General features: G+C 45.3%; 1 protein-coding gene across 4 annotated transcripts in view; it reads right to left on the bottom strand.

Annotated features, from left to right (window-relative positions):
- Positions 1–11,609: 11,609 nt before the first annotated feature.
- CARD10 (caspase recruitment domain family member 10) overlaps positions 11,610–13,736 on the bottom strand; it is a 44,911-nt gene continuing 42,784 nt past the window's right edge. For all 4 annotated transcript variants that reach the window (XM_053407076.1, XM_053407074.1, XM_053407075.1 and 1 more), the window contains one exon: positions 11,610–12,301. In XM_053407076.1, coding sequence (XP_053263051.1) covers positions 12,094–12,301 — 208 coding nt within the window. In that variant the 3' untranslated portion in view covers positions 11,610–12,093. The remainder of the gene's footprint in view (positions 12,302–13,736) is intronic.

The raw sequence follows: 13,736 nt of genomic DNA, 5'->3' as shown, positions 1-13,736 counted from the left end.
TTCCCAATGGAGAATTTATCTTCTCAGTAAAGGAAATGGCACGCATATTGCAAACATTGATTTCTCAGGCCGGCTCACTAGTAAATAAGGGTGCGCAAGCAAAGATCACCTGGTGCAAATTAGTTTCCCTTCACACCTGATAACCTGTGGGTTGCAGGCAATTAAGGAGGTAAAAAGGAGCAATTCCTTTGCTCTTTGCATTACAGAGCTGGGCTGAGTTTGTTTGAGAGGACAGAAACCAGAATATGTTAGTTTATCAGGAATAATTCCTGGTACATCTCAAATATTAAGGGGCAGCAACACAATGGGTACACATTGTCATATGGGTTTGATGAGGCCCTAAGCTACTGAAGGTAATAGGGCCCTTTATATGCGATATTTTAGGGAGCAGGCTAGCAGGCGGGGCCCATTACTTACATCATAGGAGCCAACACAACACAGAACATTGTTGCTGTAGGTAGGTTTTATTTTATTTGTTTATCTTATATTTTGGAAATGTACATCCAGTTTTTTCACCTTTAATTTTTTGGTGGGGCCCAAGAGAGTGGGGCCCCAAGCTATAGCTTGTTTAGCTTATACATAAATCCGGCACTGCACATTGTACTTATAAGGCACATTTTGAGTACATGGCTTTCCCTCAGAAAATCCTGGGACCTGTAGTTTAAGGGTGCTGGGAACTGTAGCTCTGTGAGGTGTAAACAACCATTCCCAGGATTCATTGGAAAAAGTGATATGCTTTAAATACATACATACATACATACATACATTTTTTTTTGCATGCCACATTTTCATAGTTAAAACCATGCACAAGGCAGGTTTCAACATGAAAAAGTACATATTTACAAACATAACAAAAGTAGTCATAAACAATAAAAAACATCAAAAAGTTCACAACCAATTTAAACAATTAAGCAATTTCCAAATTAAATACACGGTATGTATGCAGCCACTGCTACCCCTGGCAAGAACAGCTGTATGATAATCTTTGCAAATGCCTGTCTCTCCCCCTTACTGCGCTTCCATGCTTAGGCATACATTAAAAACATCTAGGGGAAGAATTACGGCTTAATTCTTACAAACAAGAGTCAAGGTAGTAAACTTGCCTCTTGAAATGTAGCAAACTAGCTGTAAGGTATTTAGTTTTTGTTTTAGTCTTCTACAGTGTGCAATAGCGATGGAAGGGGATGCTGGGGTCAGAGCACAATTCTTGGTTTGAGAATAGATGCTACTAAAGGTAAAGGTAAAGGGATCCCTGACCGTTAGGTCCAATCGTGGCCAACTCTGGGGTTGCGGCGCTCATCTCGCTTTATTGGCCAAGGGAGCCGGCGTACAGCTTCTGGGTCATGTGGCCAGCATGACTAAGCCGCTTCTGGCAAACCAGAGCATTGCACGGAAACGCCGTTTACCTTCCCGCCGTTTACCTATTTATCTACTTGCACTCTGACATGCTTTCGAACTGCTAGGTTGGCAGGAGCAGGGACCGAGCAATGGGAGCTCACCCCGTCACGGGGATTTGAACCTACTGTGCCACCCGCGTCTACTAGTCAGTGCTATTTTTCTATGCAGAAAAGGTGTACCAGAAGAACTCACCAGGAATGCCCTCCTTGTTCTCTTATTGTGGCAATAGCGCCCGTCTGAGAGGTGCCAGAACTGAGTTCTGGTGAGTTTCAGCTGAAAAAAAGCCCTTCTACTAGCATGTTTTGATGGTCTTCTGTGAAAGGTACGAGAACATATCAGGCAAAGGGCCATGTTTGTGCACTGGGGTGGAGACTTCCCTGACTCCACAGCCAACCACAACCATGGAGAGAAAGATAGTTGACCCAGGATTCTTGGGCGGGGGGTGATGCAAGAATGCTTTAAATGCATGATGAGGATGGTTCTTACGTGCAGCAATGCACTCTGCCATCTACAGATGGAGGAATGCCAAGGCCATTAAACCTGGAGTCTGAAGATTGCCAAACCATCTTTGACTCACTGCTGAGGCTGCAAATGCAGAGTCCAAGGGCTTGCTGCTTTCAATACTCACAGGTAGTTTCAGCTGAGAAGGATCCTTTGCAGTAGGCTGCCAGATTTCAAAAAAAGAGTCATATGGTCTGCCGCTTCATGGAATTAAAGCATTTTGAATAACAATACAGGAGCAGTTCACCGGCCACATTTTCTGCTTCTGTGAATGATGTTCCTGCAATAAGGAACAGAAAACCAGAGCATCTGGCGATCCTAGGTTGGCAAGGAATGAAAAAATGCTCATGTGAGTTAAACTCAGACACATTTGCGTGCAGACACGCGCGCGCACACACACACACACACACACACAAAATGTACATTTCTATTTTTACATGCTTGCCTTTATAGGCTGGCTGCTGGAAGCTGACCTCCTCCCTGCTTTTGAGAAGTGAAACTGATAATTTCCCCTTTCCCCAACCCACATCTCTGCTCCTAAAGACCTTCCCATAAGGGACAGTCATTCATTCCAAGTAGATCATGCTGCTCTGGATTTTATGCACATTCTTCTCTTTGTTACATGCTTTGATGAGCAGTGACCTAATTAAAACATGTTGCCTTTTAGAATATTATCAATGGCATCTTGAAGGGAAGATATGCACATCTAGTCTTTTTGACCTAGATTTTTAGATTCCCTTCCAGCTTTCAAATCCCTTCCGGCTTCCCCAGCTGCAATAGTGCCCAACCATGCAAGCTTACCAATCTATCAATTCTGGTCCATGTTCCCCCAGACCACCTGTTGGGATGGTGCGTTAGCTCACATTTTGCCTTAGGGTGCTTTCAGATGGCCGGATGGGAGATTCTAAATTATGAAAATGGGTCATTCAGATATCACAGGCAGGTTGTTGGCAACAGGGTTGTTGTTGTTTTAATTACTAGGTTTTTGCCAGAGAATACAAATCAGATTATTATTATTATTATTATTATTATTATTATTATTATTATTTCTGGACACACCATTCTTGCTCCCACAAGAGCCCAGGGTGGCTAACAGCAATCACACAAAAAAGAATTTTTAAATACAAATGCTAAAACAACAATCTGAAATAAAATAAACTATACAGTGGTACCTTGGGTTACAGATGCTTCAGGTTACAGACTCTGCTAACCCAGAAATAGTACCTGGGGTTAAGAACTTTGCTTCAGGATGAGAACAGAAATCGTGCAGTGGCAGCACAACAGCAGCGGGAGACCCCATTAGCTAAAGTGGTGTCTCAGGTTAAGAACAGTTTCAGGTTAAGAACTGACCTCCAGAATGAATTAAGTTCTTAACCCGAGGTACCACTGTACAGCATAACGATCAGTGACAGAATATTCCGTAAGGAGCCCCAATTCTTAGAATCATATTTGGAAGGGACCACAAGGATTGTCTACTTAGTGGCGTAGCTTGGTTTGCCGGTGCCCCAGGTGTGTGTGCCAGGCAGGGGCGGGGCAAGGAGGATGAACGGAGTCTGCTTTGTTAGCCCAGACTTCATCGCAGACACCGCCGGAGTGACCCCCCACCAGAGCCACACTGTTCTACCTGCCTGCCCACCTGCACAGGGTGGAGCCTGGCTGGCCGATGCTGCCCTTGACAGGACAGCCCCCCCCCGATGCCCGCAGAGAGGAAGCCGAGCTGAACCACACTGGGGTCACCCCTTGCCTGCTGCACTCCATCCACGGCCACTCAGAGGACTGGAATCTGCATATGCTATTTCATATGTAGAAATGGAAATGTAGGATTAAAGGTAAAGGTAAAGGGACCCCTGACCATTAGGTCCAGTCATGACTGACTCTGGGGTTGCGGCGCATATTTCGCTTTATTGGCCAAGGGAGCCAGCGTACAGCTTCCGGGTCATGTGGCCAGCATGACTAAGCTGCTTCTGGCGAACCAGAGCAGCGCACGGAAACGCCATTTACCTTCCCGCCGGAGCAGTACCTATTTATCTACTTGCACTTTGATGTGCTTTCGAACTGGTAGGTTGGCAGGAGCAGGGACCAAGCAACGGGAGCTCACCCCATCACAGGGATTCAAACCGTCGACCTTCTGATCGGCAAGTCCTAGGCTCTGTGGTTTAACCCACAGGCGTCCCCAATGTAGGATTACTATGATTTAAATAGAAATACATCTTAATCCATCTTAATGGATTGAGGAATGCCTGCATAACCTGTGTGCCTGCTCAGTCTGCTGCCCAACTGCAAACTGGAAGAGCATCTTTGAGGCCCCTGCCTCTCTTCCTTCTTATTGTTCTTTTTCTTTAAACCAGACGGGCTGGACTCGGGCAGCCCTTCAAACAGAGCGCTGTCCTCTTTAAGGCAGGGCACATGGCGACCTTCCATCTTATGAAACTATGCCCCTATCCAGCTTATGAAGTTCTATTTCCCAACATACTCCCAGTGCTCATAATGTAGTGCTGTTACTTGCAGTCACTTTTACGATTCAGCAATCAATAGCTGCTTAAGTGAGTACTGCTGCATACACCAAGCCGAGCTACCCCTCCCCAAGTTCAGTTGCAGATGGAGTTAACCCTCCAATCCGATTCCTTCCTCTAGGAGACCCATATTTCACAGCTTTGTGGATGCTAACAATCCCACAGAAAGACACAAGTGGATCAAAAATTGGTTGTGGGTGGCTTATGCAGCTTCCTAAAGGTCTTGGCGGGATGCGAGTGGCGCTGTGGGTAAAACCTCAGCGCCTAGGACTTGCCGATCGGATGGTCGGCGGTTCGAATCCCCGCGGCAGGGTGAGCTCCCATCGTTCGGTCCCAGCTCCTGCCTACCTAGCAGTTCGAAAGCACCCTTAAGTGCAAGTAGAGAAATAGGTACCGCTTTATAGCGGGAAGGTAAACGGCATTTCCGTGTGCTGCTCTGGTGCCGGTTTGCCAGAGCAGCTTCGTCACGCTGGCCACGTGACCCGGAAGTGTCTGCGGACAGCGCTGGCTCCCAGCCTCTAGAGTGAGATGAGTGCACAACCCTAGAGTCTGTCAAGACTGGCCCGTACTGGCAGGGGTACCTTTACCTTTACCTTTAAAGGTCTTGGCTTACATTTTTGTAAAAAAAAGCAGGCATCTAGGTCTTATTGCTTTGAATGTATATTTGAAAGTGTTAGACGAGGTCTGCTGAACTCTTGGAAGTCAAAGGAGCAGATGAATGAGATGTCCAGTGGTTGAAAATGGAGCATTAGCTTGTCTGGCCAAGATTTTTTCCTCTTCCCTTGATTGGTTCTATTTTTGAAAAACAAAACACCACAGATGGAATAAATTATTCAAAAGAATAAACATAATAGATGATAAACAATTATGCAAAACAAGTGAAATTATGCAAATCTGCTCTATTTGCATAATTTATATAGGTTGCAGAATTCAGCATTTTGGGAACAGTGTTAGGAACTGCTGACCACTGCCCCGTGTGGTGAAATGCCTAACTGCAGCCTTTCATTGAAGAACAACAGGAAGGAGTGTAAAACATATTCCTGTCTCAGCAGTGATTTGCTTGGCTGACAGAGGCTGCATGAACTGTGGCAAACCCAGTCTTATTTGGTCCTGATTGGCTCTTTGATCTTGATTTCTGTTTGGTCCCGACTCCTAGTCCCAGGCTCACTCCAGATCATATTCCTGACACTTTTTCTCCAATAGGATTTTATTTTCTCTTTTGTTGCTGTTTGTTGTTCAAAGATTATACACTGCACTGCTCCTATTTCCAACCCCCCCATCCAAAGTCCGTAATTGTCCCAGCAGAGTACCCCATAATCAGCATAGGAGGCCCTGTTGGTGGTGCTGTTGCAGGATACAGCCCATTTGACCCAGGGCAGGACCTTCTCGGTGGCAGATCCCCATTTCTGGAATGCCCTCATTATTAACTTCTAGGAAGCATTTAAGACATTTCTGTTGACCCAGGCATTTGATAGCTGAAAATCACTGTTCTTGACAACCTTGAAATTACTGGCTGTGAGAGTTATGTGTTTTCAGACATTTCAATTGTTTTAAAATGTTTTTTAAAAAATATTTGTAATTGCATTGCATTATCACACATGTCCTGGGCTCCTTTGGGAGGAAGAATGGGATATAAATTTAATAACTAAAATGTGTAGTGAAATAATACTTGAACCACTTCGTTTTAGCCATAGCTGAGCGCTTACCTCTTCAGAAAGGCACAGTATTCTATCTGCCACAGATTTTTCAAAGAACTCCAGGCAGCTTTCCATTTCTTTGGTGCTCCCCTGGTATTTTAATATATAAATGTATATATTATTTTTAGATTCCCTTTGAACATCAGCATGTTCTTTCACTGACTTATTGGGAACAACATGCCTTAGGCCCCGGGATGTGAAGGTGATAGGCACTCGTTGGAACCGCCGTGGCCTGATAAACTTCACATTTGCAAAGCTCCAGCACTCTACATGGGTCAAACTGGCAACCCCAGAGAAACAAATCCTTGGAGGTGTTCCACTGACATGAGAGCATAGGAAGAACCGATGTTCTCAAAGTGGCTAACCAGACGCCTGTGGGAAACCCACAAGCAGGGCTCAAACACAACAGCACTCTCCCCTCCTGCGGTTGTCGGCAACTGGTACTCAAAAGCATTACTCCCTCCCATAGCTGTCAATCGTCCCTTATTTGGCGGGACAGTCCCTTATCCCAGTGCCATGTCCCGCTGCTGTCCCTTATTGATGATGTCCCTTAAATTTCCCGGGTTTCAAAGGAAGCAGCTCCTCTCCCTCCCTGCCTGCCAGCCAGGGAGGAAGGAGGCTCCAACTGTGTTGCTTGGCTGCATTGCTCACCCAATAAGGAGTCTAAGAATGACTGGGGGGTGGAGTTTGCATGCCTTGTGCCGATCAAATCGGCCATGTTGCCTGGGGACTCGCCTTTGCTCAGCGCTTCCCAGCGGAGAGGTGAATGTGGTTTTCCTTGCTGCATCCTCTTTGCCGGGTTGCTGTGCTATGGGAACCACCACTTGAGGCTTCGTTTGGCTGTTGGTTGACTAAAATCCCTTATTTTGGCTGCTGGTCCCTTATTTTTGAGGCTGCTGGTCCCTTATTCTCAAATCTGTAAGTTGACAGCTATGCTCCCTCCATCTGTGGAAGCAGAGCACAGCCATCATGGCTAGTACCCATTGATAGCCTTCTCCAAGAATCTGTCCAGTCCTCTTTTCAAGCCATCCAAGTTGGTAGCATCACTGCCTCCTGTGGCAGTGAGTTCCATAGTCTGACTATGCAATGTGTGAAGAAGCATTTTCCTGAATCCTCTTAACAATCAACTTCATTGGATGTCCACAGGTTCTAGCGTTATATGAGAGGAAAATTTGCCTTGGCCGCATACCATGGCTGCACAGATGTTTTTTTAATAATAATTTTTATTTGTTTTACATATAATCACATTGCATAGCATCGTATCCTCTTATTAAATCTCTTTGGCTCAACTGAGCCTAATGACTTCTTTCCTTCCCGCCTAATGGTTTTCAAACTTAAATTTTGCATCTTTGCATTTCACTTCCTTTCCTATTCTTGTTATATGATTACCTAAGTTATTACATTACTCATCCTGAATAGGTAGCAATTTCATCTTACAAATCTTCAGATAACCCTGCTAGTGATGTTCCCAAAGGCTGCTGATGGCTGCACAGATGTTATTGGCCCAGAGATGGAAAGAAGATACAGTTCCTACCACAGAAGAATGAAGTGGATGGACGATGCTGAAATGGGTAAAATAACCGGAAGAGTCAGAAATCATTTAGACCAAAATTTTAATAAGGAATGGGGAAAATTTGTAATTTATCTTAAAGATAGTTAAAATTGTTAGTAGGATTGGAATATCACTTGTAGTTTAAGGGTGAATTCTGGACACAATGGAGATGTAAAAGATTTGGATCATCATAAAAGATGCAGGAGGGAATGGTTAATACAGGAGAATGGAAGTCCAGGAGATTCCTTGGAATCTTGTTTTTATGATTTATGTTTGATGTATCTCTGTAAAATTTTAATTTGAAAAACCAAATAAATAAATAAATAAATAAATAAATAAATAAATAAATAAATAGGAGAGGAATATGTTCCTCTACTGATTTCTCCATGCCATGTGTAATTTTATCGTGTCACCTCTTACTTCCTTTTCTGCTAACTAAATTGTCTCGAATGCCGCAATCTTTCTTCGCATGGGAGTCGCTTCGTCCCCGCGTTCGTTTCGCATGCAGTTTTCTGACCCAAAGCAGCTAAAGAGAAACATCAACAGATCCCTGGAGTGCCCAGTGTGACAGCAGACCCCCAAATGATGTAGAGAACCATAGATGGTAGCCCTCAATCCTCCTAAGATTTGGACCCAGACAAAATGGTGGGATGTCCCTGCTGCCTCCAGTGGAATTTGCAGCTGTTATGCTGCTTTGAAACTGGCTTGAGGCCAGCAGCCTGCTCAAGTTTGCTATCAGTGTTACTCCAATGATAATTTACCATGTCTGCCCCGCATTTGATTTACAGACACTAAGTCTGTTGGCAGAGCCATTTGTTTTATTGTTCTTCATTGATTGTACAGCACCTACTTGTTTAGGTGCTTAATAAATTATTACTATATTACTCTCCCGGCACAAAATCATCTGGCCTCCTCTCTAGCACTGCTTCAGTTAATTTCCTTCCAACCCGCCCACTAAGGCTCTGGCTACCATCATTCATGTTTCTGTGTCTTTAAGGTTGGGCTGCCAGGAGGCACTTTTCGTGGAGCAACCCTTGGAGGCTGTCTGGCTGGACCAATTTGTGCAGCATGTCAGAGCCCGACACCTCACATGGTGAATGACACATGTGAGAGTGTTCAGCCTGATCAGTTGCACAAGTTACCTATTAACATCCAGGTAAAATTCAATATGTTGGCTTTTGACTTGAAAAGGCTCTAATACATGGGCACTGCAGGAGCCTCCCTACCCTTCAACAGCTGTGGAAGAGGACACACATAAAGCCCCTTTGCTACAGGTGCTAAGCTCAATTGGAAAAAAGCAATACCCTTTCTTCTATATCCCCGGCACTAGTTTTCCCACAGTCCAATCCTGTCGACTTTTCAAAGATGTTCCTTTTCCACTGGGCTTTTAGAGGATTTGTTTTATAATCCAATAGGTTCATTTGTTCCTTATCCAGCCTGCATTTTTACTCAACGCTGAGATGTTTTTACCGACGTTTTTATTTGTACTACTATTTCTTAGCCACCTAATTAAAAAAAGAGGGATATTTATATTTTAAACAAATGAACAAAATAAAAAATAAGTGCTGCTCTCAATCTGCCAACCAAGGCGTTGAAAATGAGGGAATCCAGAACAGCCAAGGTCAGATGTGTCCAACACAAGCAGCAGGCAAGCAATATTTTCCCCCTTCCTCTCCAGCAATTTGTATCCCAATATATCGGGGTTCTTGAACCTATGAAACGGACTGGCTATAAACCTGAAAAGCCCGTCTGTACAAGAGTGTTAGAAAGTCACAGTCAGCAGTCCAAACATAAATCTAATCCCTGTTCTCAGAACACCCATATCTTTGGGTTCGATTCTAAATCGAGAATTCAGAGAAACTGCAATGGCCTATAAGGCCACAACGGAGATGAATTATGATTAGGAATATAAAAAGATGCCTTACTACAAGTCATGCATAGGACTGTGTTATGTTAATGCTTGCTGCCGTTTTTCATCTTTTGGTGGTGTTTTTGTTGATGTTCTTGAGAAATAACCTCCTCCTTTTGTTTTATGGCTTTACAGAACAACACCCCCCCCCTTTGCACCTTCCCAAATGCAGCTGCATTAAATGACTCTTTACACGACTTCTACAAGGTATTTACTACCCTTCTAATAGCTGCCTGAGGAAGCAAATGGCATTCCTCTGCTAACATGCCTGTAGCTGCCCTTGCTCTGCGGCAGGCCAAATTAACTTGCAGGGTTAATATTTACCCAAGACTCCTTTAACCCAGCTCTACCCACACAGGGAACCAGGCCGCTGGCGCAAAAGAAACTGGTAAAGTACAAATGCAGAAGTAGCTACCGCAAGTGGGTCCCAGAAGAAATTGTGGGCGTCAGAAACAGGTTCCGAAACAAACACAGGGAAGAGAAACAGTGTGGGGTGTGATTCCTACAGTGAAATACAGCTGCCAAAAAAATGTCTAAGTTTCTTCAGGCCAGGAACAAGGTGCTGGTAAAGCTTGGAGAGACCATATTGGAGAGCCACTGCCAGCCAGTGTATAGACAGCATTGAGCTAAAAGGGCCAATGGCTTGACTCAGGAAGAGGCTAAGGAGCTGCTCTATACCAGCTTTCCAGACTTTTGTGGCATCTTGCACATGTCAGTGGGCCCCTAGAAGCAACAGAAGACAAGCTCTGGGAGCAGACCAACTCTCTCTCTAAGTCACATCCTTCCCAGAACACAACTCAGAAGGTAAGCCAAGAGCTCTGTTATGTACCAAAAGCCAGTTGAGGCTGACTTCTGCATGGTAGCTCTTAACTCTCCCCCCTCCGTGCATTTCATTTACTGTGCTTCATCCTCTTCCGCTCCACTCCATTCTTGGCCCCCATGTCCATGGGGAAAAGATAAGATGGAAGAGTTCAAGGCCGAGTGATCTTAGCATGTCATGCCACATCAAGGCGCAGCCAACATGGTGTTATTGGACTCCAACTCCCCATCAGTCCAGGGCAGAACAGCCAATGGTCAGGGATGATGGGAGCTATAATTGGAGGGCACCCTGTTGGCAACCCCAGCTCATGAGATTTAAGTGAAGACAGCCTCTGTTGAGTAAGTGCAACAGCTGACTTTCTGGAGGCCCTTGTGGACCCAACCTCTTGTTTCTGACAAAGCACTACAGCTGTTCCTGAGGACTGAGGGGGAAGGAATCAAAGAGGAACAGGAAGTTGCCCAGGAACAGATGCGACAGCCACTCTTTCCCTAGAAGGGGCCATGCGTCACTGGTAAAGTATCTGCTCTGCAAGCAGAAGATCCCAGCTTCAATCTTCAGCTTCTCCAGGTAAGGCTGGAAGTGACCCCTGCCTGAAACTCTGTAGAATCACCACCAGTCAGTGCAGACAACACTGCAAGTCTGACTTGGTATAAGGCAGATTCCTACTTACAGTTTGTGCCTTTAGCCACACAAGAGGCAGCAGGTGAACGGCAAAGAGACACAATTCAAGAATTGTGCACAATTCCAAGCACAATTCAAAGTGTTGGTGCTGACCTTTAAAGCCCTAAACGGCCTCAGCCCAGTATACCTGAAGGAGCGTCTCCATCCCCATCATTCAGCTGGACACCAAGGCCCAGCTCCGAAGGTCTTCTGGTGGTTGCCTCATTGTGAGAAGTGAGGTTACAGGGAACCAGGCCTTCTTGGTAGTGGTGCCCTCCCATCAGATGTCAAGGAAATAAACAACTATCTGACTTTTAGAAGGCACCTGAAGGCAGCCCTGGTTAGGGAAGTTTTTTATGTTTGATGTTTTACCATGTTTTTAATATTCTGTTGGGAGCCGCACAGAGTGACTGGGGAAACCCAGCCAGATGGGTGGGGTATAAACAATAAATTATTATTACTAGGCAAAAAGGAAGGAGTGGAGACAGAGGCAGGCAACTAGGAACAAGTTGGAAATGTGCTTCCTTCCCAGTGAACTCAAGAAGCAGCCAGTCGTTCATTTCCATTGTTAATGCTATTTAATTCTCTTTCCATATTCCGGTCTTCAATAAAAAGGCTCCATCAATAATTTAGGCACAATAAAGCAGCAGGCGCAGAGGGTGTCTCTCCTGCCCGCTCACAGTCCCTCTGGCTGAGGGGACACTCTATGTCCATGTGCGTGCATACAAGGGCACCCCATCCCCCCCAACGCGCACACATACTTCCATCAGGATGTGAAAAGAGGTAGAGACAACAGCCACAGAGAACACAGGAAACGAGGAAGGGCCTGGGAGAGTGGAGTCGATACTGGAGGCAGTGAAATGCAGAGGCACATTTCTCCCGTTCTCGGGCTAATTGAGGGAACGACTGGACCACAAAGGAAATGGGCTATGTCTGTAGGATATCTGGAGTGAATCACAGATCCAGAACATCATCAGCGGGTTGTGGATTGAAGCCTCTGTCCTGCAGAGGCTTTTCTGCTTGCAGACACCTCCAGACACCCATCACAAATCCCTCTCCTCGACCCACACAATCCTGGTCTGCTCCTGGAAGACGTGGGCCCGCACCACCTTCACCAGCTCCTCCGCACTGCCCCAGGCGTGAGGATCCACCCAGGCCCCCAAGCACGGCAAAGTGTGCAGAGTCCACTTGGCCTTCCGGCACTGCTTCAGCACCTCCGAGTCGCGAAGCCCCGGCTTCCCCAGCCAGCTCCTAGGAGGGAAGAGCACAGCAGAGAAACATGCCATCAGTAGACTCCTCAAGACGCTATGAATAATGCATTCGCCGAGATGGGTTAAGTCAAGCATGTTAGCTTAAGCATGTTGAAGTCTAATGGTCTGATCCCAAGAACTGATTGACCGCCAAGGAAACGCTCCAGTTGGGAGCTTCCTCCGCCCCCTGCACCAGGACGATGTCACAAATCACAGTCCATGTGCGTTCCCATCTGAAGCAAAACGTTCAGGATTTTTGCAGAAGGAGCTTAAAAAAAATTCAGCTGTAACCGCCCAAAGGAGAGTTTGGGCAACCGGTGAAACCTTATGGTCCACAGCATCTTTGGGGATGGGGCGCAGTTCAGTGGTAGGGCACTCGTTTCATGTGCAGAGGGTCCCTGGGTTCAATCTCCACCTGAGGCCAGGAAAGACTGCATGTCCAAAACTGGGAAGAGCCACTGCCAATCCATATAGAGAAAACTGAGATGGGTGCAACGGCCTATATGGCTTCTAATGTGGTGGTTTTTCAAAGCTTTCTGCATCAGCACTGCTTGTGAAGGAGTTGCAGGAAAAAATTGAAGCAATGAAGGTGCAGGTTTTTAACTAGAGGTTGGATGGCCACCTGTCATGGATGCTTCCACTGAGATTCTTGCATTGTAGGGGGTTGAACTAGATGGTCCCTTCCAGCTCTGCAATTCTATGGTCCCCCCAAGTCAGTTGATTCAGCCTATTGGGGTCCGCCAAGTCAGTTGTTTCAGAATATTGGCTCAGCCTACTGGGTCTTATTGTCCTCTTGCACAGAATGAGAATAGTTCCCTAAAAACACTTCCTTGAGGCTACGGAGTTTGGGAGAGGACCAACAAAGATGGAGAAATTGTCTTTCAGGGAAACCTGTCAGCTGTTATACTCATCTTCTCACTGTGAGACACCTGTGTTCTAGGGTGGTCAGCTGCCAAAGCAAGAAAGCAGACATGGCTCTTGCAGCTTTGATTGCAGCGCAGAAGAGGAAATTTCAAAAAAACATAGCTTGCTACACCTCTTTAGACGGTTCAATGCCCCAGTCCACTGCCTTATTATTTATTTTTTTTAATACTTTTATTTTTCTTTAAACAAATACAGATATAAACAACCAAAATTGAAGAATTTTTAAAATGAAAAATCCTTAATAATAATAATGAAAAAAGCTTTAAAAACTACAAAAAATATCAAAGTATATGGCATAGAACATAAGCCATTATGGGAAAGAAAAAAAGAAAAAAGGAAAAGGAGAGGAGGGGGAGGGGGAGGGGAGGAAAAAGAAAAGAAAAAAGAAAAAAGGGGGGGAGAGGAAGATGAGCCAAAACACAAGAAGGCTCATCTATTGTATGCTTCCATCAAGGTCACAACAGATCATTATTCTTATCAATTCTCTCTATCTGCGTTCCATAGAATCCTTC

The sequence above is a fragment of the Podarcis raffonei genome, chromosome 10 (genome assembly GCF_027172205.1).
Source record: "Podarcis raffonei isolate rPodRaf1 chromosome 10, rPodRaf1.pri, whole genome shotgun sequence".
Classification (NCBI taxonomy): domain Eukaryota; kingdom Metazoa; phylum Chordata; class Lepidosauria; order Squamata; family Lacertidae; genus Podarcis; species Podarcis raffonei.
Note: the sequence above shows the minus strand (reverse complement) of the source record. Positions and strands in the feature narration are given on the sequence as shown.